The following is a 25,179-nucleotide window of genomic DNA, read 5'->3' as shown; positions in this document are numbered from 1 at the left end:
GCAGTTAAAGCATTGCAACCTAAGCCACTGTTTTGCCATTAATAACTAAAATGTTCCTTTAGATTAGGAACCTGGAGTTTAGTTCTAGGTTAGGAATGAACTAAAGACTGGCTTACTTTTGTAGTGTTTTTACTACATGAATGTATAGTATATGTAGAATTTTTTTATTCCAATAGAATGTAAATCACAGTAGTGCTAACACATGCATATATAAAATGATGGTGATAATAAAACCGCTGTATTTTAAAATTGCAGCTTGTGGTTCAGCGGCTTGGTTTTGACACCCGAGTAACTATTTTGGGTCATGTGCAAAGAGGTGGAACCCCTTCAGCTTTTGACAGAATTTTGGTGAGTGAACGCAAAGGAATTACCTGTGGTACAACTACATTTTGACTACTTATTTGGGGATGGACTAGTTTTTTACCTGATTAACTTGACAAATCCAATTATTATCTCACATTAATTGTATGAATAACTCAAATTTGGGATAGTGAAGCACTTTGTGTAAAGGAATGTATATTAGGATTAAAAAACAAAGCTGCAAGAACAATCATGCATGCTTAAAAGTATTAAACAGCCTGCAACAATTTCACCCACCAAGGAATAATTGGTTTCAGCTTGATTTACAGAGAAATTGTGGCCATGTCTGTGACTGGAAACCTTGTGCTTTTAAGTGCTCGCTTCCACATTCAAACATTATCTATTTTCAGGCAAGTCGTATGGGTGTGGAAGCTGTGCTTGCCCTTTTAGAAGCTACTCCAGCTACCCCTGCCTGTGTGGTGTCTCTGTCTGGAAACCAGGCTGTCCGTCTGCCTTTGATGGAATGTGTGCAGATGGTGAGTTTCTGGCAAAATGTCAATTTATAGTTATTCATGAACTACAACAGACCACTGTGTACAATAATTGTCTGTTGTCACTAAAACACTGATGGGAATGTGTGCAGAAATATCCCACATTTAGGCATAATGAACTTCATGTGTGTTCTCTATGTGTTTCTACTTACTTGCAAACTACCAGCAAACAATGAATATATATCTTTTAATTTGTTTTAAAATTAATCTCAGACCTCCTCTGTTTATCGCTACAACAAATTCTTCATATGCTTGCATCTATTTACACGTCATACACAACAGCCAGGTTCCTGCACTAAAACTGCGCAGCTTAAGCGGAAAAAAGAAAATGCAAGATATATACCTTGATTTTTTATTTATTTTTTTTTTTGCCCCCAGGAAGGCTTTAGGTGTCCGCTTCGACTTTGTTCTTTTCCTGTCCGTTGTAATTTATGCTATGATAAGAGGTAGCTTATAAATTAATGAAATGTCAATATTTCTTTTTTCTCTTTGGAAAGCTATTTCGGAATGATCTGTTTACTAGAATATATTAAATAATAAACTTCCTGTGTTTTTTAAATATATTGAGTAATCAATTTGTTTTTTCCAGACTCAAGAAGTCCAGAAAGCCATGGATGAGGGAAGATTTAATGAGGCTGTGAGTCTCCGTGGAAGGTACGGCCAATAACTTGTATCAATTTATTTGCTCTAGAAAAGCTGAATTGCTTTGCTTCTGCAATTATTTTACATTTTTACATTATTTTAAATAATGTAATATTCATATGGCTTTATGTATTTGAGAATAACAGAGGAGACGGAAGAAGAGTTGCGTAAATAGAATAGTTGAAATTCTTAACTGCACAAAGCCATGCAGAACAAAGAAAACTCTGGTGCAGTATTGTGTCAGGTTAGTGACTGGGATAACTAGTCATGAAGAAAAGAGCTGCTGTGTTGTATGGGCTGACTGGTAGTAACCATGTGTTTGTTTATTCAAGATTTTGAGACCAATCAGGTGAGCTTTTTTGTAAGTAGCTGGTACTTTTCCAACAGTAATGTTGGAGGGAGACATTCTGCACTCTTATGTGTTAAAAGAGCATTTTCTGTTTTGAGTAATTTAATAATAAAATGCTTTATCACCAATCCAGAAACCTCACTTGCCAGCTCTATAGTTATTTTATATTTTCTCACTATTATCTTATAGGATTTAATATTTTCCAGTGTTCTCTCATTTCCAGGTTTTTTATGTGTTTTGCATTTGTAATAACTTTGGCCCAAATACTTCATACATGTTTTTAAAAGTTCCTGAAAAATTCAAGTGTTTCTTTAAAATAAGTATGAGGTGAAAAATTTACTATTTTATTTATTTAGGAGCTTTGAAAACAATCTTAACACCTACAAATTACTGTCGCACAAAAAACCAGATGCTGAGCTTCCAAAGGTAAGGGTTTTTTTGAGTGTGCAATGCATGCCTGCTCTTGGAGTATCTTAACAAATACCGTTTTTCTTTTTCTCTCCCCGTCAACCCGCCTTAATACTCTCTTCAAACCTGTGCCATAGGATATTTTATAAAATTAGTCGAATATCATAATGGCAGAAAGATGCTGGCAACACAGAACTTTATTCTAATAATAACAAGTATTTTTTAAAGTGAAATACCATTCTAACTAGAAATTTTTTCTGCCAGGCAGTTTCTTTCTGTCTTGGATATATGTCTGGTCCCGGTTGCTATAGCGTATTATATTCCTACTAGTTACTGATATGCCCTCTGTTCCTTAACATGGAGAGAGGGAAAGGTGATGTAATAGTGATTGAATATAAAAATCTCAGGAAAAAGAAGGAAAAGTCAATATAAAAGAACGCTAGACTGCCCTTTTGAAGGGCAAAACTGCTCAGGACAGGGGTAAGTCCAGGAATTCATGCGATGGAATAACGAAGGCGGATACATCATGTTTACCTGATCTCATAAGCCACTGTGCATAATACAGCAGTGGACATTTAGTTCTTCTTTTCTTTGTAGTACATAAGTTGTGTGTAAGAGGAAATTTGGATTTATTAGGAAGTAGACTCTAAATGTTGTGTGGAAATAAATTTCGGACAGTATTTTTTTGTTTTCATTAATGGTTTATTGAGTAATTCTGGTTTTGACCATAGTTTATGACTGTCTCACCTCGCTGGTTAATTCCTTTTTTCAGCTGTGGTCTGTGACGATTTGTTACCTTATTTGCATGATTATTTTTTAAAATTTTTGTTTTATTCCAGTTAAGTATTTGATTAATGATGAATAACATCTCAATATTATTAAGGAGAAAAATGGCATTGAAAGTAGGAAAAGTTCATTTGACTAGCTGACATCTGGAAGTTCTGCGGTTAGCGAGTAACGTAATCACAGCTAGCCGTTTGACAAACATTACTGTAATATGTCATAGAAAACTTCACACAGTAAAGGAAACTGATTACAAATGAAAAGTCATAGTAGAAGCTTTCAAGGAGACTGGGATGAAATAACTCTAGTTTAAATTATTCTTTTACTTTTGCCTAAACGTAAGTAAAAGTATGTAAGCGAAAGTTATTTCAAATATGCCTGCCAAAATGGTAATTTAAAAAGAAAAAAAAAAAACCACAACAAAACCTACGCGTCACCTTCAAGAGATCAAGGAATTCAGGATTTTTTTTGGTGGATATTCAGCATTTGCTTTGCCAGATCAGGTGTGTATATGTGAGGTTTTTTTCTATACTGATGCAAATTTGGGACTGTTAGCATTGGGCTTTTGTATTTTGTTTTAAAATAGTTTTGCCATATCTTTTTGTGACGATGACATTAGAAGGAAATGGTAGGCCGCTTGTAATTATTAGCTACTTTTGACCACACTAGCCAAATCTGTGTGCTTCAATAAAAGGGGTAGGATGGGAATTAAAAAGTAGATGAAATGATGAAATGTGCCTGCTGAGTGCTGTGCTTCAGCAGTGTTGCTGCACAGCGATACTTTGCTGCTTTTGTTTCCTTTGCATTTTGCTACAATCTTTTGATTGTGCCAGAGCTAAAAAAGAAACCACATTTTACTTTCTTTGTTTTGTTTTGGGCTTTTTTGTTTTGTTTTATTGGTTTATTGGAACTGATTCTATGATCATTACCTAACAACTGTTTTGGGTTTTTTTGTTTTGTATTCCCATCTTCAGGAGAAAGTTAGGAATGTCTAGCTCCTCTTCCCAGTTGTTGCAATTCTGTCATGTCAGTAGTTAGAAGCAATTTAAGGTCATCCAGCTGAGCTAAAGCATGATGAATTCTAGTGTCTAAGCTCAGGCTGTCAAGTTTTGTTGCATTTTGCTTACATAGTTTGCTATCATTTAAATTCTGTTTGCTAAGTTCATACAGAGTGGTTAAATTTTCCCAAAGGTCAGGCATGCAAAATTTTGATTCTTTACTTATATTTTGCTCTCAGTATTAATTTAAAAGCTGTAAAAATAAAACAAAATTAATATATCACAGTACCTTCTTCATTTTTTACTAATGGTTTATATTTTTGTCTGTTGTAAATCAACACTTATTGATGTCGGTGAAGCTGTATTGATTTATACTAGCTGACCATTTCTTAATCAAAGACAGTGGCCTGTGATTTATCTGGAAATAAGCCTTACGATTCAAGGAATACTTCATGTACAGAAGAACTGCATTTCATGCTCTGCAGTTAAAATTTAATCCAAAAATGCTTACTAGCATTTTACGCACAGTAGCACTCATTCTTGCCATTTTACCCTCACAGTGCACATGGATGAGTAATTTTTCTGTTACGTTTTTCTTTTTAATGCAATTATTGAAGTTTTTTTCCTCTGGGAAAGAATCCATGATCTGAATAATATTGGATTTATCAGTATAAAGTAGCAATTCTGTTGAAGAAAGTTATTTTAATCTATTGTGGTTTTAGAGTTGGGTTTGTTGTAACAAGACAGAAGTTTTTAATAGTATTTTGTAGCTAGATTGTGTGATACTGGGCACTTGTGTTGTTCAGTCTGTAATGCTTACATCCATTTAGATGTAGTTGTTTTATCTAATTGATAACAAACTACGCTTGAATAATTGATTTTCATATCATTAATATCAATAATTGAGAGGAATAATATAACAAAGCAATATAAATGGGGACTGAATGCATAGGTATGGAATACACTTTATACACCAAAATATATATTTTTTTCATGTTATGTTTTAAATAGAACCTCTCTCTTACATTGCTTGTGGTTTAAATTACAAATTTCTATTTGGTATCTCAGACTTTTTCATTTCAGTAGATTAGCTGCTTACCCAGCATACTCATGAAACTTGGGGAGACACAGTGTATAAGCAGAGTTACTTTGAGTTGTTAGGAAATGCTTTAAAACCTGCCATAATCTGAAAATGTATGGTATTGTGAAAGATTCTGAGTGTTCCTATTTAATACTATATTGTCAGCTGTTCTACATACCTGGCTGATACTTCAATGTAGAAGTTGTCACCTGTTCCGCTTTGCATGGTGCTGATGATATAGACCTAACTGCTATGGTGCTAGAATCAGTCCCTACTCTTTTCTTGGCTATTCTGGATGTTTTTGCAAAAAAATACTGCTTTGATAACATGAAGCTGCTTGAGTAACACTGGGTATTTTACATTTCTTGAACCTAGCTGAGCAAGAATCCAAAAACTTGAATAACTTAACCTGCAAACCAAATGAACATGTGATAGTCTTACTTAAACATTTTTTTAAACTGTTTGTTTCTATGTGATATGCTGCAAATGGGGAAATATGTGTATGTATCTGCTAGGTAACTTTAACTTTTGATGGTTTTGGGGGCTTTGAAATTTCCTTTCTTACATTCCAATATTTAGCAACTGTGTACAATGGACAGATTGACCATGGTGTAGAAATTAAAGTGCTTATTAATTTTTTTTTTCTCTTGCAGACTAATTTTAATGTTGCAGTTTTAAATGTTGGTGCCCCTGCAGCTGGAATGAATGCTGCAGTGAGGGCTGCAGTGCGAGTTGGCATAACTGAAGGCCATAAAATGTTTGCTGTGATTGATGGATTTGAAGGTTTTGCTAGAGGGAAGGTCAGTATTACACATGTGGGTTACATAGTAGTATGTACCCCATTCCACACCACCACCTTTGCTTATGTTCTTAGAAGGTATGTTCTGTCGTAACTGTTATGGGAACTGATTCTGTAAGTTCCTTTTAATTTCATAAACTGTGTATCTCAAGTATTCAAGTCTATAGATAAATTTATGTTAAGTATTTCTAACTACATGCTGCAAAACTACAAAATTAGTTCAGATGGGTCCTACCTTCAGATTTTGGTCCATGTTTAGCATCTGGTAGATTTTCCATGGAATAACAGAAGAATTGATGATTCTGTGCCATGAGTTGTTGCATCTGTGCTTCTTTGCTATAAGAAACTTTGCAGTAGTGCTTGTTGAGGGAGGAAGCTTTCCCTGCCCTCCCCATCCAGGTGAGTGAGATTCTCCTGTTCCCCTGTATTAAACGTTAAGCATCAGTTGGTATTGTGAGGAGAAGCTGGATACAAAGCTTATGATTTCTCTGCCTAGCTGGAGCCATAGGTCCCAAAACTAACTTGAGAGACCTAGTTTTAGGTTTTTGTGTTTCACATTCAGTAGGAAAGGATGTGAAAATAGCATTATGATATGAAACAAGGAGGCAGGATTCATCATGATCTGGAGGAAGAAAGAACAAACAGACGGAATGGGAAGGGACTGATAAGAATTCAAGAGCAATTAAGTTAACCTCTTGTTGCTCTTTTATTTCTTTGCCAAGTTTATTTTTTGTGCCCAAAAACTTGTTCCAACAGGTTTATGTTAAGTAGTACCTGGTGTTTGCTGCATGTCAAGAGGAGTAATTGGATAATTACATAACATAATCTCCTTTTTCACTTTTTTCCAAAGATAAAGGAAATCAGCTGGGGAGATGTTGGAGGCTGGACTGGTCAAGGAGGATCAATTCTTGGTACAAAACGGTAACGTCAATATTTTGCTAATTGATATAATGAATTCTACTATTTTGTATAACCAGTGTATGATTCCATGCTCTTTTCCTTCCACAGAATGTTTTAAGTCCTCAATTTTTTTCTTTTTTTTGAATTGTTACATTCCAACTTGGCTGTCTTTATAGTACTGTAACAGCTCCGAAGAGAGAATGAAAATAGGTGTCAGGACATCAACGGAAAAATTTCTTAGGATCCTTACACTTAAAAGGATTGCAAACATGTTATTTCTTTACAATTGACGTGATTCCTTACTAGTTGTCAGGGAGAATTGTTTGTGTGGATAAATACATAAAACAAAAAATATTGCATTTCCTGCTCAGTCTACTGTTTCAGCTAATTGTTGCAGAGTCTGTAAATTGTTTTTATTTTTCTTTTGGTTTAATAATTTTTAGTACTCTTCCTGCAAAATATTTGGAGAAGATTGCTGACCAGATGCGCACTAACAACATTAACGCCCTTATGGTTATTGGTGGATTTGAGGTACACTGAAATGTCTAATTATGTCTGAGTAGAATTCCTTACAAAAGGAATAGACTGTTTTAGTTTTTACTCAATCTTCATGTAAAGTACATTTGTTTATAACTATATTTGATACACAACACAAATAGTGTTTATGATCAGAAGTATCATCAGTCAGTGATTCTGTAGAAAGTTGACACTCAAGGCAGTGACTAGTAACTGCAAAACAGGATGTGCTAAATTGATCAATAAGGTGAGATGGCAGAACAGTATTTTGTATTAAAAAAAAAAATTAATGACTTCAGGAGTGCAAGTTCCCCTCTATACTGTATCAATACTTACAACATACTTCCAGAAGTTTTTGCCCTTTAGTAGTAATTGCACTGTGGTCCCTTACTTAAGCCACTCTTTCTCACATAGTGCATCTCAAAATCTGTAATTGGCCTAGCGAGGTATTTTTCTTTTTCCATATTTCACGTTCATTTAACTTTAAATAAATTTTTGAAATCTTGACTCAGGAAAGTATTGTGCCAACTCTTCGCAGAGGAGAACATGCTTAATGCTGCCTGATAAGGAATGAATCATCCACTTTTTCCAACATGCTAGCGGAAATGGCCCTAGTTCAGGAATATTAAGGTTTTAAATGAGAAGTAGCAGTACGTGAAGATTGGGGAACCAGTTTGCGGCATGTTTGTGTTGTACAAAGCACTTTGTTATGTCTAAAATATATATTCTCTTGAAAATGAATGTTCTATTTATTGTTTGTGTTCAAATGTATACCTGTTATTAATGCTTTCTTTTTTTGTGTGTGTTAGATTTTAGTGCCTCATTAATGCTTTGACTTGCTGAAGTGTGCTGTGGTAGAAATGGCTCCCCCTGTGGCCCTTTCCATTTTACCATTCCAACTTTGCCCTTATTGTATTCATCCTAATTTTTCGCCCAATGCCTGTGCCCAACAGGCGTACCTTGGACTTCTGGAATTGTCAGCTGCCCGAGAGAAATATGACGAATTCTGTGTTCCAATGGTTATGGTTCCTGCAACTGTATCCAACAATGTACCAGGTTCAGATTTCAGCATTGGTGCAGATACTGCTCTGAACACTATAACTGATGTAAGTCTATTCTGCTGTGTGCGCTTACTAACAAAGCAGTTCTGGTTAAAACAGACTGAATTGGCTATAACTGGATATTTTTATAGACCAGAACTTTGGAAATGTAATCTGGAAAACAATACAGTTACTTAATATGGCTACATTCATGACACCTATTTAAAAAAGGAGAAGGTTTAGGATCCCAAATGCTTCCATTAGGTTTCATATGAAACTACAATGACCGGTAAATTTGTAAACTACAAAATAAGATGGCATATATCCATTGTGTATGGAAGAAAGAAACATAAACCTAAGACATGATGATCATTTGATGCACTTGTAGAGGAAAAAAAATCCCTATTATATGTAAAATATCAGTACACCCAGCTATAATAAACACTGAGTGAATGTTCTGTTCAGAAAGAGAGACTTATTCATGTATGTAACATCTTTATTTCTCTAATAGAGAATGGAAGATCCATGTTTCTCTAATAATAGGAATTACATGTATTCTACTAATAAAAACATTTTATAAAAAAGGGTTGAGACATATTATGAAGTATTTAAAAAAAAATCAGTAATATGATGTAAATTAAAAATGGATTGGTTAATACTACACACAGTTGGATAGGAAAGAGCATTATCAAACACCACATAAATTAAATTGCCAGGCATGCTCATTTACAGTTCATCTGAATCACTGAAGAAGCATTAATCTATTATAACTCTACTAAGAAGAACAATTCTGTTTCTGTATATTCTGGCATAATTTTGGCTGTGAAACAGTAACAGTAACTTTACACTTTTTTTTATTTTCAGCGTAACCTACAGACACGTACATATTGCAGATACAGTTGCAGAGTGTCAATAGTTTAAAACACAACAAAGACCTAATAAAGCGTTTGTCTTCAAAATTGAATTTACATTTAAATTTATAAAGAAGAAACAGGAATTATTTCATAACTTGCTTACTGAATTACAATGAATTGCCATATTATATCGCAAGTTCCCCTTTCTGGTTTTTGTCTCCAGCCACGTCAGAGCCAGAATGTAGAATTTTTTCACTGATTGTACATGTTGAGCTACATATTAAAATGTGAAAAATAACAAGCATGGTGCTCATGTCAAGCGGGAAAAGAATTTCAGGTTGCTTTTGAAAACGAAATGTGAGTTCTTCTGTCACTTAGATGTATTTGAAGATTTTTTATAATGCTGATATTTTCAGAAGTTTGAAGGATTCCTCAAATGCTATCAACTTCAAGAGCAGTAACATAATTTTCCCTGGTTTTTGTTTTTTACCATGCCAACATAAATATTTTTATCTTCAGCAAAATAAACCCTTCAGTTAGGAAATTTCCATTTCCTTAACTACTGCCTTGAACAAGACTGTAAGCTAACTAAAATTTATCTTAAACATATTCTTTATAGACAATTTAGGTTATAAATGTTGATGTTTCCAGTTCTGGTAAATAAAAATATCTCTTCAAAATGATTGGTCACAAATTAAGGTGAGTAAAATGATGTGCATAACACCTACTTTTCTCCTTTTCTTTCCTTCTCAAGCTTTGTTTACCTAACTGACTTCTTTTTATAGGTTATTTCACGTAGAGTGGGATATATCATAGTCAGTCTCTCTTGTTGTTGTGTTTTGCTTTATACTTAGGTTTCTAGATACCATCCACCTTCATTAGGCAAGAAAATGTCAGTATCTCCATATTGTCAATGCAGTAGCTGGAATTTTTTCAAACTGATTTTTTTTATTAATAGCTTTCATCTTGTTTTTGCATTTTATTTTTGTCTGAAATAAATATGAAATGTAATGGCTTTGCAAGATTTAGTTTCAGTCCAATGGAAGATTAAGTTGTGGTTTTTGGCGGGGAAGGAGCAGGCTGTTGTGTTGGGGAAACATTTCTGCTTGGTATATTTTCAGTTTTCTGCTCTGATTGCTTGAACATGATTCACTAAAACTGATAATGAAAATTGTATCCTTTCATTCCTGTGTTGTATGTTCAGATCAAGTTCGATAGTGGTGATGCCCCCTAAATGTGACTGATATCTCAATACAAGTCATACAATTGACTGTGGTAAATGAAAGTAGCAAATGGACATGAATGTCCATTATATCTAGTTCATAGCATTTTAATTCCTATTGCCACTACTAGGTGAATAAATGCATCACAGTTTTCAGTGCTCTCAGATTAATACCTCTTATGAACACCAAAATGTCATCACACTTAGTTTTTGTGTGATAGTGTTCTTACTTCTATGTTCCTGACAACTTTCGTAAGGTAAGTACACTTGTGTTGGGTAATGAGGCCTTGTTAGTGTTTGGCATTACTAGACACTTGTAAATGTTAAGTTGTTTGAAACTTATCAAGGCATGTAAATGGTACCTTGAGACATTTGTAGATAAAATGTGTTGAGAGGCTGCATTTAAAAACATAAAACCCAGGCCAATAGATACGTAACATCGGAATGAGAGATTAGGCAGTAGTGTGCTTTTCCCTAAGTCATAGACAGTGGATGGTATGTTTCTCAAGAAGTTAGATTCTATGATCCTCTTGAAATGCTCAGTTTTTTCAATTTTTGTTTTAAACTACAGGCTTGTGATCAGTTGAATAGTAGAATTTTGTTTGTCTTTTGAAGAGTGTTTCAAATTTATCTTGTGCTGTATTTTTCACATCAGTTTTCAGAATATTAGTGAGAACGATTGTCTGTGAAAACTCCACAATATAAAATAACTCAGAACAGCTGGAGGTTTCTGTATATGAAAAGGGTGTGCGTACGGCTTGTATATCTAGATACATAAAATAAATTGTTTAGGATTGCAGGGTAAGGACACGAACTTTGACTTCTCTGTGAAAAGAAGCATCAGTAAAATAACTACCATAATAAAAATACCTATGTTCTCAACTTCATGTTGCTAGTCCAGTGAAATGAATAGAATACTATTTCAGATAGCAGACTTCTGGAATGTGACAACAAAGAAGTGTTTTTTTCCCTGCATAACCACGAAGGGTAGAAATATATTTTTAAGGGAAAGTTGGATTACTTAATATTGATCAAAAAGAGGCATTAGCAATACATTTAGTGGAAATAAAAAGCAGAAACCTATTCTGTAATTAAGCAGAATGAATAAAAAGTTAGACTCTTTCAGCTACAGAACATGGAAAGAGAATGGAAAAGACGGAAATTTAATTTGAAAATAAAGCCTACTGATGGGCATGGGGAAACTGATGGAAAAAGGAATAAACCAGAACAAGGTATGGAAGAATATTAATTTATTTAGGAGATGTAGAAGAAAATGGGAAAATTAAAAGAAAAGGTATCAGCTAGAGATGGAGAAAACAGAACCCGAAAAAGGAAGATGCTGAAACTCTAATGTGTCTTTTTGAGAATCTGCCTTTTCCTTTCATCAAAGGGGAAGAGGTACAGGTTGATCTATTGGTTTTGTGAGAAAAACCATAGCAAACAGCCACAAGAAAACCCTTTCTTATGAGGAGTGAATAAAGCTATAGTCACATTGCCTTAATGCAGTCTCCATGCAGTTTCCTTGAAAAACACAGACTCCTGTACCCTCCCAGTGCTGGTGCTAGCATATGTGGCTCCATATTAGTCTGAACTAGGAAGCTGAAAACTAGCCTGGCTAAGCTAGCTAACCAATTAAAGTAGCATCCAGTTCAGTCCTAGCAACAGCTGGATTTGGAGCTAGGGCAGTAAATCCACCACTTCCAGTGGCCATTTACATTTAGATCAACATAAGTCAACAAACCATGGTCTTTGCTTGACTGCATGGATTTTTATAAAGCATCCTTGGTTATGGCAATACCCTTTTTAATAACACAAATATAATAAAAGGGTGAGAAATGATTAGACCATTTTATTGACATAGTAAGGTATCCCTGTGTTATCTTACTGTAGTACTTATTTTTGAAAAAATACTTGTAAAGCAATTATTAAAACTACCAATCACTTGTTTACCCTTTATAATTGTGTCCCTTTATTGAAAGCATTTTCATATTTTGCTGCAGTGATTCGAAGATGTTGCATATAATCATCTAATGCTCATGCTTGGTGAAGGTACAGTCTTTGGATATGTTTGCTGAAATCACTTGCATCAAATAAATGACAATATTTAATGCAAGTAAAACATATCTTAACTGCATCTTAACATATCATAAATGCAGACTAACCAATTGTGTTAGTTATTACTCTAAGTCTCCCTTCAACTTGGTTTCCCAAAAGTCTCAGTATAAAACTTTTTAGAGAAACTCAAGCCCATGTGATTTTACCAAACCATCGCAATTCATTGTGTCTTTATTTTTCAGTAGAAATAAAAACTCAAAGCAGCCTGACTGAGCTGAGTTGGGCTAGGCAGTTACTGACATTTGACATTTTCTCACTGAGTTTTCATCCACTAAAAAAAAAAAAAAAGAGGGGGGAAAAAATCCCTTTGCTGCTCTTCTGGTTGTAGTGCTTCTCAGAGCTACAGGTGTGAAAGTGCAGTCTTTCAAACTGTATTTCAGACTTAAACTGGAAATGCATCCTAGGACTGAGCTTAACTGAAAGTTGCACTTATGAAACATGAGCAGAGATAAGTTTAGGAAGTAAGTTTGCACGTCATGCACCTACCACCGTATGTCCTGTCCTCACTGAGCAGGATCTGCTTTATCTAGGAAAAAAATTGAGAGAGTAGAACTCTCGCAGGTGGATTTTTTCCCATCACTTCCTCCTAAATTATTACTGAAATCAGTTACTGTATAGATATTTTTGGACATAGCTGTCTAATAATTTGATCTGCAGTAGTTTCTTCTCTGACCTGATTTGAGAAATTGAAAATATGAGACTTCTGTGAACATCAGTCCTTTCTGGGAGAAAGAGATTAAGAAAAACGTGACATACTATGTAATCAGGCTTTCTTGAGGAGAGCCATTACATAGGCACCTTGAAAAATTGCCACACATCATGAGAGACGTTGATCAGTTTAGATTAAGAAGAATTGGAATAATGTAACTAAAAAAATGTTTACTGACTTAAAACGGATGCACAATCTTAACCTTTAAGTAGTATTTTGACATCTATATAGGAACACCTAATCCTTTTCACATGATGATTTATTTTGTAGTGTTTGGAATCTTCCCAAGGACCTCCAGCTCCTTTTCAAAGAATCTTTGAACTGTACCTGCAAACTTTATTAACTCATCCATGTGCACATGGTCCTGGATTTTTCTGGGCCTACGTCCAGCCTGTGTGTGTAGAGGCAGATGTGTGATGTTGATAGAATCTTGGAAGGCGTAGGCAAAACTTATTTTTTTCTTGGTGGAAACAGATGTGTGTCTTGAGTTTATAGGATAACATAGTTTTTAAAAAAGCAGCTTTCTTTAAGCATTTCCTTCAAGTTGTAGATGTTTTACTGGTTAACGTTCTAAACTCCTTAACATGTATCAAACTTTGTTCTTTAAGTGGTTTCTTGTGGAATGATTTCTAGTCTACCTTTATGCTGTCTTTTGCTGCCCAGCTGCTTCAGACCTCTATGCTGTGCACACTTCACACTCACTCTCTATTAACTTGCACTAATCTTCTGCATTTCTTCGAGGAGCATTGTGCCAATGCAACCCTAGTGCACTGTTGTGGTATGTACAGGAAACCGCCCTCCCCCTGCCCCCCCCTAATCGCACCAGTTGTATTTACTTGGGCCAACGGACAGCCAAATTTACCATCACATGCAAGGAGTCATTAGCAGAGCAATCCAAAGACAAGGAATGTATCACTCATACTTGTACCACTGCTTCAGGCCTATGAAAGTTGTCTGCAGCTACATGAGGCACGTTCCCGTTTTGAGGAGTTTTGCGTACCTATCTGTGTGTTGCCTGCTACTATTAGCAACAATGTGCCAGGCACAGACTTTAGCATTGGTGCTGACACTGCCTTGAATGCTATTGTGGAGGTAAGACTGCTTATCTTTTAAAAGTTAAAATTATAAAATGTGTAACATTAGGGTACCTAAAGACCTTGAAATGTCTAGTTTTCTAAAATAATTTATTTACTGGGGGTTTTTTATGATTTATAGCTAAGAAGTTTTCTAAGACTGATTAAAGATTTACCTAATAAAAATTGTGTTGGATGTTCAACTCCTGGGGACTCTGTTTTGTTATCCAAGACTGCTGCATTAGTGCTTAGGACGTTTGCTTTTACTGAGGAGAAAATATTTTGCTTGCTTTGATTTTTTTTTTTTTTTTTACTCTTATACAGCTCCTCAGCATTGTTTAAGTGAAAGAAGAAAGCACATGTTTTATAAATAAATGCCAGATTTATTGCATGGGCTAATGACTGAGCTCAGTGCAGTAGAGCACTTTAAGTACATGGTTAACACTAAACACGTGAATAATCCTATAGACTGCATTAGGCTTAACATATATTAAGTGCGTATAAATCCATGCATAGTATAAGCAGTTAGTCTGTCACTGATGCTAACTAAACAGTGTGAGGCCAGAACTTTCTATGCATGAGTTTTCCATTTCAGTCAGAACAATCAGTTTTCTAGTTTTAGCCTGCCATAGCATTTTCCCTTGGGTACAACTGCTACATGGACTCTCTAAGTTCTTTACGATCCTATTGAGTCTGCTGTAGCCTCAGCAAAGGGAACTGAGTTGAGGTCTAATGCAAACAAATAAGTAAACCTCCGAACAGCTCCGGGTTTTACCGAACTCCTCATTATCAATCCATATAAATCATTATGAAGTAATTGGCCAAGAAAGAATAGAGATCATTGGGTTTGAGAAATGTAGGTTTGTTTTCCTGCTCTGATACAGTGTTATTTATTTATATAGAGTGAAAAAGCTCCAGTAGATAATTGAAAGAGCTGTGTCAGAATATATTCTGGCTTGGTCTTTGGGAGATGCAGTACAGCATCCCTGAGGTGAGGCCGACCGACGATGCAGTGTGGGTAAATTGTAGCAATGTGTACATGGGCAGGACACAGGCACTCCGTTAGCTGCTTCCCCCTTACCTACTGCGTCAGGCTAAGTCTGCTAATTATGACTGATGTCACTTCTAACAGTGATTCACCTGTAAAAGTGAAAACATGAAAACACAACGGGGAAAAAATGGTTATATATATTGCTGCTTTCTTTTATTTCAGTGCTTTTATTTGTAATTTTAAATTTTAATTGTAATTTTTACAGCTTTCAACAATGCTTTTAGTAAAAAAAAAACAACCCAAAATAAAAATGGTTGTATCTACTGAATTTGGTTATGGTTAGAATATTTAGTTTATGCTAAAAACAGAACACTTGGTTTGGCCTTTCTAGCCTATGGAGTAGTTTATGAATTAATGATTCTTTAAAAATCTATCTATGTCATTATTTTATTTGGGCATTTCTGTGACAGTCATTCTGAGACAGCAAGAATTATAGGAAGTTTCAACTATGTCTCTTGTATAGTCAAGAATAGAAATCCTTCTAAATAAACCTGAAGTGAGTAATCCCAAAAGCAACTACAGATTTACATCCTTGCTTAGAACGTAGAGCTTCTTAAGATGCGGAAAAATTCCATTCTACTACCAGCAGCTGGAAAACTTCTTTAGAAAGCTTGGCATTTACACGTTTTAAGTCTCTCAAAATGAAGGAAATCCTCACATGTGTATTTATTTCTTCAGTGTCTAAAGCCAAGGTCTTTTTATATCATAAGCTAAACACACAGTATCCATCCAGATCCAGGCACCTCTTTTAAATTGAGTTAGAATTGGTTCAGTGCTGAATCTGTCACTATTAAAAGTAATGGGGATTCTTATAACTTTGTTACTGTTTACCATGTGCCAGATGCCAGTATTGTGCAAAAACTCTTATGAAACCACATCTGGAAGGGGCAAGTAAGTGCTTGGGACATGGTAAAATCCAAGCTGGGTAAAAGAAAGTGTCATTTTGAAAAACTCATGAAATTCAACGTAGGCTTTTGTGAGGTAGTTTGTAACGGGGGTACTTCCTGCTTAGGCTAGCAGAATGTCAGTCCATATTCTGAATAAATTAATGTGAAATCTGTGCTTGCGTGTCTATATATGTATGTGTGAATACACATAACATGGATGTATGCAACTATATAGGTAAAATATGTATAAATTAAATTACATGTATCTTGGCAGCTGGACCTAAATAAATGCATACACTGGTTTTAGTCCTTCAGTGTATTAAACCTTATGATGTTAGAAGTTCTATTCTTTTATTGTTTCAAGGTTTCTCTCATATTCATTATTTGTTCTGTGGTTTGCTAGGTATCTTTTTAAAGACTCTATTGCTCACAGTCTTAATTCCAGCTTAGAGTATTATTTTCAGTTAGCTGAATGGAGGTGCTGGTTGTATCTGTGAAACAGAAATACCTCAAATATTACTGTATCTGTAGTTACTCATTCAGAAAATCTGTAAGGCATAGGGATTTTTTATCATTACCATAATTCAGGTTTCAAGATGACAAGCTTCCCAAGTACTTCTATTTCTCATTTTTACTAAACAGAACTGGTGTTGGGTGGGTACGTCAGTTCTGCAAAATTCCTCATGTCACCAAGTGTGGTATAACCTACTTACTTATTTTTAAGACCAAGAAGGAAATGGTAGCTTTCTCTTTCTGTTACCTGCTTTCTGAAAGGAAGATACATTATCTGATGACTTCAAAATAACTTTGAATGGTAAAAGAACTCATTCTAGGAAGTAAGAGTTTGTCAGATAGCTTGTTGAGTATTATTAAAACCTGGAGACGTATAGTAACCTAGTTCCTGCGTTTCAACGTTTTCCTAAGTTTCGCAGATCCTCCCACACTGGAGATTTTCTCTGTTATTTTCTAAGTCTCCTAGGCAGCTCTGAAAAATACTGATGTTAACTGGTGGCATGTAAGCAACAGATCTCTTTGCAAAGAACATTTTTTTATCCTGGTCACAGTAAGATTTAGCCTGTGGAGATTGCGGTCTTTTTCTAGTAAGTATGGACCTATTAATAAAAAACAAAAAACATTGGGGAAAAAAAAAGCTCTGGTATTGCTTGAAAGAATTATATTTATGTGCATATCATTATTGGAAAGTAAACCATAGGACAAAAACATGCTAAGGACTTAAGAAACTGTAACCGTTAAGTATGGTTGAGAATGCAGTGAATTTTAAAATCAATACTAGAAAGAGATAAATTCTTGAGTAATGAATAGAGTTAAAGCAAAGGAGAGAAACTTGCTCTACCAGAGCCAATTAAAAAGCTCCTTTATATCCATTTGTATTTCTGTTAGAAAACTATCACAACTTTTAATTCCATCCACAAAACAAGATTAATTCTTGTTTTACTGTTTGCAGGAAGAAAATAAATACGAGCTGATAGTAGCAAAACATTTCATTTTGGCTGTGGTGTTCAGTGTATGATTTATAAGAATTACTTTATTTGGTGTTATTATAGTTAAATGGGTTATGCTATGTTGAAATTTTTAAGGATGTATTTTTTATAAATTCCTTAAACTTCTTTACTGATAAGTGACATAGAATTGCATGACATACAGAAAACAGAAATTCATACTTTTTCGTTTAAACTTACAATACGTTGTCTTTGATTTAGACGTGTGATCGCATCAAACAGTCAGCCAGTGGTACCAAGCGTCGTGTGTTCATCATTGAGACCATGGGTGGTTATTGCGGTTATCTGGCTAATATGGGAGCCCTTGCGGCAGGAGCTGATGCTGCTTATATCTTTGAAGAACAGTTTGATATTCGAGAGCTCCAGGTATACAGCATTAGAAATGTTTTCCTCATTTTTAAGTAGATCCTAAAATTGTTGTACAAATACAGCATAATGTGTATGTTTGAAGTAGATGGCTCGTGTTACAAAAACCCTAAAATATTAGGTTGTATCTAAAAGCTACGTTTGTCAGTAGCACTTGCATGTAAAGCTGGTTCTTACATCATATTATATAAAGGAACATAGACGAGTTATTCCTGGCATCAGATTCAGTTCACTGACACAATTATCGCATTAGCCATTAAACACTACTAGGTGAACTGTTTAGTTTTTATTCTTCTGATTGAAATTCAAATTACATGTAAATGAACAGACCTGGGCCGTTTTAAAAGAAAAAAAGGTGGGGGGGAAAGAAATACCTTTTCCACTGTGTTAGAGGGCTATTTGTGGCAGGAGTTGAACAGTATGTGAGATTTATTAGACACTGACTTTGATGCCACAGCTTATTCAGAGCATGTTTGGAGGTGTTACTAAAATGAAGATCCCAGGCTTGAAGTGCAGATTAGGGTGTGAGCTGATACAGAACTTGTGTACTTAGGAGGCTTTTACACTTCCGAGGTAGTTGGTGCTAGCTGCGGTCATGAGCAAACACAAAGCTGAACAGATAGAAATTTCCTGAAAGGAAAAGAGATGTGAAATGAATTGTAATTCGTCCCCACTCATTTCTCACTGGCATGTACTCTTCATGTCACGTGTGGGAGTACCAGCATAGCAGTACATCACTGCATCTGTACAGGACTTTTGCAAGGACTGGGAGTTAGGGGCAAGATACAATCTTTGGTGGTAATTTCTATATTTTTATGTATATTGACATTATCCAACTTGGTGCTATACCAGTATAGCATACAAAAAACTTAGTGTTGCTATTAAAATCACAGAATCCCACCATGGTAGGGGTTGGAAGGGACCTCTGGAGATCATCTTGCCCAACCCCCCTGCTTGAGCAGGGACACCCAGAGCAGGGGGCACAGGAACGCGTCCAGGCAGGGTGTGAATGTCTCCAGGGAAGGGACCCCACAGCCTCCCTGGGCAGCCTGTGCCACTGCTCTGGCACCCGCACAGGAAAGATATTTTTCCTTGTATTGAGGTGGAACTTCCTATGTTCCAACTTGTGCCCATTGCCCCTTGTCGTGTCACTGGGCACTATTGAAAAGAGCCTGGTCCCATCATCCTGACACCCACCCTTTAGATATTTATAGGTATTGATGAAATCCCCCCTCCATCTTCTCTTCTCCAGGCTGAACAAACCCAAGTCTCTCAGCCTTTCCTCATAAAGGGAGATGCTCCAGTCCCCTGATCACTTTGGTAGCTCTCCGCTGGACTTGCTCATGCAGTTCCACATCCTTCTTAAACTGGGGGGCCTGGAACTGGACAAAGGACTCAAAATGTGGCCTCACTAGGGCAGAGTAGAGGGGGAGGATAACCTCCCTCGACCTGCTGGCCATGCTCCTTTTAATGCAGCCCAGGACACTGTTGGCCTTCTTGGCCACAAGGGCACATTGTTGGCTCATGGTCAGAAATCAGTTATTTGTGATGTGGGGGAAGAAGTAAGTTTTAATCCAGGATGAATAGCCATACCCAGTATACTATCCTGGATCTCCAAAAACCTGCTGATAATGTGAATTTGCACATAATACTTGATGTGGAATACTTCACAGAAGTTCTCAGAATATGTATGCTCATTAAAGTTGTTTTAGGGTTCTGTATGGCTTGTTAAAAATACTTTTGTTGTTTCTAGGCTAATGTGGAACACTTAACTGAAAAAATGAAAACCAGTATCCAGCGTGGTCTAGTGCTGAGGTAAGCAAAGTAGTTTTAATAGATGGCATCAGTGATGCTGAGCACTTCAGCCAAGTAGGCTGTTCAGCCACTTGCAAAGACACTCTTAAGTCTGTATTCCTTGATTATTCCTTTACCATGGGATTTTTACTAAAGCTGTAGCTCCAGAAGGCAAGTCTGGGGGCTGTCTGGATGCTCAAGTCTAAAACTTCCTTCTTTCTACATACATATATTTGCTCAGCAATCTAATATTTTATCCTATTTTCAGCTGATTTTCTCATTGGCTTTGTCTTTTCTTGTAAATTCTTAATAAAGGTAGTCTGAAAACTAGCGTCAATGTGTACACGTAATGTATGGCCTTTATTATAAAATCCTACTTAGATTTTAGGAGATAATATAGAATAAAATATCTTTCAAAAATCAAAACATTTTAAAATATGTTAATTAGCATGTTTTAAAATTACACCTTTTTAGGCAGCATAAATCAGGCTGTAGCTGCTCTCTTCAGCATTTATTTTCAGTATGCCGAGTAGCAAAGTGCTGAAAATGAATGCCACAATAAATTGTATGAGGACACCACTATATTTGTTCAGGTTCTACTAGTTGTATGACTAGGGAGAAAAAATATCCTATGTTTACAATATTGGTAAGGAACAACCTGAGGTACTGTTCATTATCCGTGCTTTCTTAAAGGGCAAAATGATGACATTGGATGCCGATGACGTTTTGTTTTAATGCAGTTTTTCCTCTACATAATGAACTTGTCAGGCCTAAAATGATATTTTTCACTACCTTATTCAACAATGGATTCCAAGCGACCTGCTAGTCGTGAATGTAGTAAAAGTAATGCAGACTTCAAAATCATGAGCATGTAACGTGAAAGTGAACCTATGGCATTAGATGAAAATATCGAAGCCATGATTACTGGTATCAAGAAAATGGGAAGACATTTGTCACTCAGTAGCTGTAAAGACATCAACTACTTAATAGTAAATTTGCTAACTATATCTGGCCTTTATTGTTACAGAAACGAGAACTGCAATGAGAACTACACAACAGACTTCATTTATCAGCTGTATTCTGAAGAAGGAAAAGGAGTGTTTGACTGTCGAAAAAATGTATTGGGCCACATGCAGCAGGTAAAAATGACCTTAAAATTGCAGACAAGCTTAACTTTGAGCAAAGAGCATACACTATTCCAGCATTTCAAGCAAGTCTGACTTGGGAATAAAGAAAAAAAAGTATGTGGGTTTTTGTTCTTAGGTAACTCAGAAGTTTTTGTTAGGATTATATTTTATTGCAATTCCTTCTCAAAAATCTATTTAAAAAGCCACATGAGATTCTTAGTTATTTTCATTTTTATTTCTCTTCTGTCTGTATTAATATACAATTATAGTTTTTAACGGGTAATACAGCTATCTTTTACTGTCATATATCCTTAGAACACACTTACCTGCCCATCTGCAATGTAGCTGGCTTCTGAACCCTGGAAAAGATGGGATTTCATTAACAAAATATGTGCAGATGGGTTTTTCTTGTGGAAAAGACAGTCGTGAGTGTGGTCTCTGAACCTTGTGTCTCATCATCTCACTATCCTACTTGTTAGCAGGCAAATAGTAAGTTTGTAATTGGGCTACACTAACCACCAAGACTGAGGTGGAGTAAAAAATACTAGTAGTGAAATGGCTGTCTTTCCTTTTAAGTCCTTTCAAGTTGTATGTATAGTCCCCTTACGCATATATTTTTAGGTTATTCAATGCTGAGGTTGACGCTTTCTGCATAAAATTTAGCAAAGTTTAATCTGAAGGTCAGGACCAGCATTAGTCAGTCTGTTTGGAACTACTTCACAGATGATTTCAGTCCCATCTGCTGCGTTGAAAATGGACAGAAAAGTCAGACTTTATATAATACAAACAGAGGGGTTTTTTTAAAAAAAAAACCACAACAAACCCAACACTTTTGTTCCCAGAGCTCTGTAAAGGCTGCCGTAATGCTTGGAATGAAAGCAGCCCCAAAAAAATAAATAATGCGCTTACTAGTCTAGGAAGTCCCAGTGCAGCCGTGTCATCCTGGTATTACACACACGGTGTTATGGCCTTCCTCGTTCTGGCTGCAGGGCAGCACTTTGCTTCCCAGGCTGCCCAGATGAGAGTCAGCACTTGTGTTCCGTAGGCTCTGACACCTCTCTTGAAAGAGTTTTCTCATTCATATTATGCTGAACCGGGTTGCCCTGTGGCAGCGGGATAGCCGGGCACTTAGTGATCTGCACTGAGGGGAAGCTGAAGGAAGGGAAAGCTGAGCCGAGCATTTACCTAAGTGAAAAGTGTTATTGATTCAATTAGAACTTTACAAGGGCTTAACACAAATTTTAAATGTTTTAGCTGGATTTGCATGGTGGGGGTTTGGGTTTGTTTTTCTAATTGGGGCAAATAGAAATAAGAGGTAATAGAAAAGAAAATAAATAAGCAGGCCATTAACGGAGATGACTGATAAAATAGAGAGAGACAAATGCTGGTTTGATAACTAACCCACAGTTAAATTTTCACACAGGGAGGTGCACCTTCACCATTTGATAGAAACTTCGGGACAAAAATTTCTGCAAAAGCTATGCAGTGGATCTCCAAAAAACTGAAAGAAACCTACCGAAAAGGTGCACAAATATTTGGCGCTCTCTGTTACTGCCTTTGGCCAGCTGTCAGTATATGAGACTACTACACAAACGTATGAATGTAATTGTTAGTCAATGTACTACATCCCCTCTTATGTTTTTATTATTCAGTAGGGCCTTGCTGTGCTTCCTACTGGAAGATTTCCCCTCAAGTGAGGTCAATAATTCAGAGAGCTGTTTTCTTACCTTTCTTCAAAAAATGCTAGTGTGATTGCATTTCTTCATGCATGAAGTTGTTGATGGTTATATAGTTACATCTGTTCTTCCTTTTTATTTCATGGTGGCTACATGGGAGACAGAAGAAGGTAATATGTCTTCTTTGGGAATTTCTGTAAAGCACTGTTTACTAAAATCTAATGTAAAACTGGATGTTGAAATTCAGTCATCTTGTTGATTAATTAAGCTGTATTTTCATTGCTAATCATCAAAGCTAAATTTAAAAAGTGACAATCTAACCCTATTAAAGAACTAATTGATGTTTTATCTTTACATTAAATATTCAGTAACTGGAATTAAGTTCCCTATTCAATTTAATTACCAAAAAAGGGTATTTGCCCTTACAACTGTGAACAAAAAGATCCTGAATGATTTCATTCTTTTCAGGAAAAGTGTTTGCCAATACGGATGACTCGGTTTGTTTGCTGGGAATGCGTAGACGGAACCTTGTTTTCCAACCTGTGGCTGAGCTTAAGAGTGAAACAGACTTTGTGTACGTATACGCTGCTTACCCTTTCAACATCTCAGCACAGGCTTCCTTTCACCACATCAGACGAGCATCTTCTGCACAGTGCTGACGCACAGCGTCCGCCAGCCATTTCACTCCATGTTTGTCTTCGGCCTACGGCCAGCCAGCGATGCACTTTGGTTGTTCACTTGTCTTTTCTAACAACTCCCTTCGTGCTTTCTCTTCATTCTCCTTGTACTTGGAAGTCTCTCATTACGAATTCTGGTGCTCCGCTGTCCTTTTAAATAATGTTTCATAATTGCCTTTGCTTTAATGCCTGAATTACTTTACTTCTGGTACAGTTTTGTGGGGCAGCATTTTTGTGCCCTATTTGGTATTATACTTACCTATAAAGAACATCTTTATAGTAAAATCTATCTGTTCCTTCAGTATTCTGTCATTATTCTCTCCATTTTGGGTGAGTGTTTACATCCTACCAAAAATGTCAAAACCTGATCAGGTGGCCCCTTACTGTGGTTGTTGTCAAATGACCTACAAAATGTGTTTGTTCTCACTACCAAGTAACACTTGTTTTTTTTCCCCACCCCCCCTTACAGACACAGGATTCCCATGGAGCAGTGGTGGCTGAAGCTGCGACCACTGATGAAAATCCTGGCCAAGTACAAGACTAGTTACGATGTTTCGGACTCAGGCCAGCTGGAGCACGTCGCTATGCACAGCCCAAAGGAAGCAGAAACCGGAGCCATCTAAAAACACCACTTTCAGATTATTGTAATAGATGCACATTGTGAGTAACAATGCTTTAGAATCGTTACAGCTTTGTTTTGTAACATTTAAATTATTGTACCAGCACTTTACGTGAAACAAGACATTCGGATGTCACAGATTTTGTCCTGTATTTGTGTTATGTTTGAAACAAACCCTAGCATCTAATGGACAAGCACCATTTACTGATACCACCCCTTAACAGTAAGCGCAACACCACTCTATGCACTCTGTAAGTTACTCACCTACTGCACTTTGTTTCAGAGTACTTACACCCAAAAAATAAGTGTAGATGGCTAGCTTTGTGTTGAGTTACAGGATGTGCTTAATGTATCTGAAGTGAAATAAAGTACTGTTGCAAGTATCATGAGTGACTTGTCAGAAACTGTATTCACCTGCTTTTAACCAACCGGGAAAATAGTGCTGTATAAAGGACTCTCTGCGCACTTTGGTGAAAGGAAAAAGCAACTGCCCTTTTCCTTCCCTAACCCTGCAGGAAGTACTCAACAGCAGGGCAAGCTGGTTTTCATCACTTCTTCAGGATTAGGCTAGAACTCAGTATCCTTTTGCCTTGTACAGGGATGATAACACTATTTTTTGGGGGGGTGGGGGATCAAAGCTTTACCAACTTGAGATGCAGGAGGGTTTAAGCTGGCCCTTGCTTCATGTTCCCTTTTTCTCAGCTTCTTCAAGATTATTTACAAAGAAAATCCATGATGATTAAAAAGGGTAAAATTGATTTTTGAAATTGGGCTGACAAACAGCCGAATGTTTCCTCATGCCAGCTTTTCTGTTAACCGGACCTTGACAAGAAGCTAATTATGACTGAAGGTTGCCTATTTTGATATGACACAGCCTAGTAAACTGGCAAGATAAGTGGAACTGAAAATACGCTATCCACCGACTCCATCGTGATGTGCCCCGTACACTGCACTTCACCACAAGCTTGGCTTGATGCAAGGTGAGATGCACTGTCACAAAGCTCCTCCACCCTTTGGTGGCTTCTGCCAAGAAAGCTGGTGTGATAATTCCAAAGAGTGAAATCTGTTAGTACGAGAGGCAGAGTTTTTACATACCCAACAACAGACATGACTTCAAACAAA

At 36.4% G+C, this 25,179-nt stretch overlaps 1 protein-coding gene across 4 annotated transcripts in view; it reads left to right on the top strand.

Annotated features, from left to right (window-relative positions):
* PFKP (phosphofructokinase, platelet) overlaps positions 1-24,440 on the top strand; it is a 48,040-nt gene extending 23,600 nt beyond the window's left edge. For 2 of the 4 annotated variants that reach the window (XM_064444986.1, XM_064444987.1), the window contains 14 exons: positions 256-348; positions 711-836; positions 1,441-1,505; positions 2,199-2,268; positions 5,766-5,912; positions 6,762-6,832; positions 7,255-7,342; positions 14,207-14,359; positions 18,000-18,164; positions 19,918-19,979; positions 20,986-21,097; positions 22,509-22,608; positions 23,230-23,335; positions 23,908-24,440. In XM_064444986.1, the coding sequence (XP_064301056.1) occupies positions 256-348; positions 711-836; positions 1,441-1,505; positions 2,199-2,268; positions 5,766-5,912; positions 6,762-6,832; positions 7,255-7,342; positions 14,207-14,359; positions 18,000-18,164; positions 19,918-19,979; positions 20,986-21,097; positions 22,509-22,608; positions 23,230-23,335; positions 23,908-24,061 (1,512 nt within the window). In that variant the 3' untranslated portion in view covers positions 24,062-24,440. Of the gene's footprint in view, positions 1-255; positions 349-710; positions 837-1,440; positions 1,506-2,198; positions 2,269-5,765; positions 5,913-6,761; positions 6,833-7,254; positions 7,343-8,280; positions 8,434-14,206; positions 14,360-17,999; positions 18,165-19,917; positions 19,980-20,985; positions 21,098-22,508; positions 22,609-23,229; positions 23,336-23,907 lie in introns of all 4 variants that reach the window. The other 2 variants (XM_064444989.1, XM_064444988.1) reach the window with 2 other exon arrangements.
* The last annotated feature ends 739 nt before the right edge of the window (positions 24,441-25,179 follow it).

Source organism: Phalacrocorax carbo, chromosome 2 (genome assembly GCF_963921805.1).
Source record: "Phalacrocorax carbo chromosome 2, bPhaCar2.1, whole genome shotgun sequence".
In the NCBI taxonomy this organism is placed as follows: Eukaryota; Metazoa; Chordata; class Aves; order Suliformes; family Phalacrocoracidae; genus Phalacrocorax; species Phalacrocorax carbo.
Note: the sequence above shows the minus strand (reverse complement) of the source record. Positions and strands in the feature narration are given on the sequence as shown.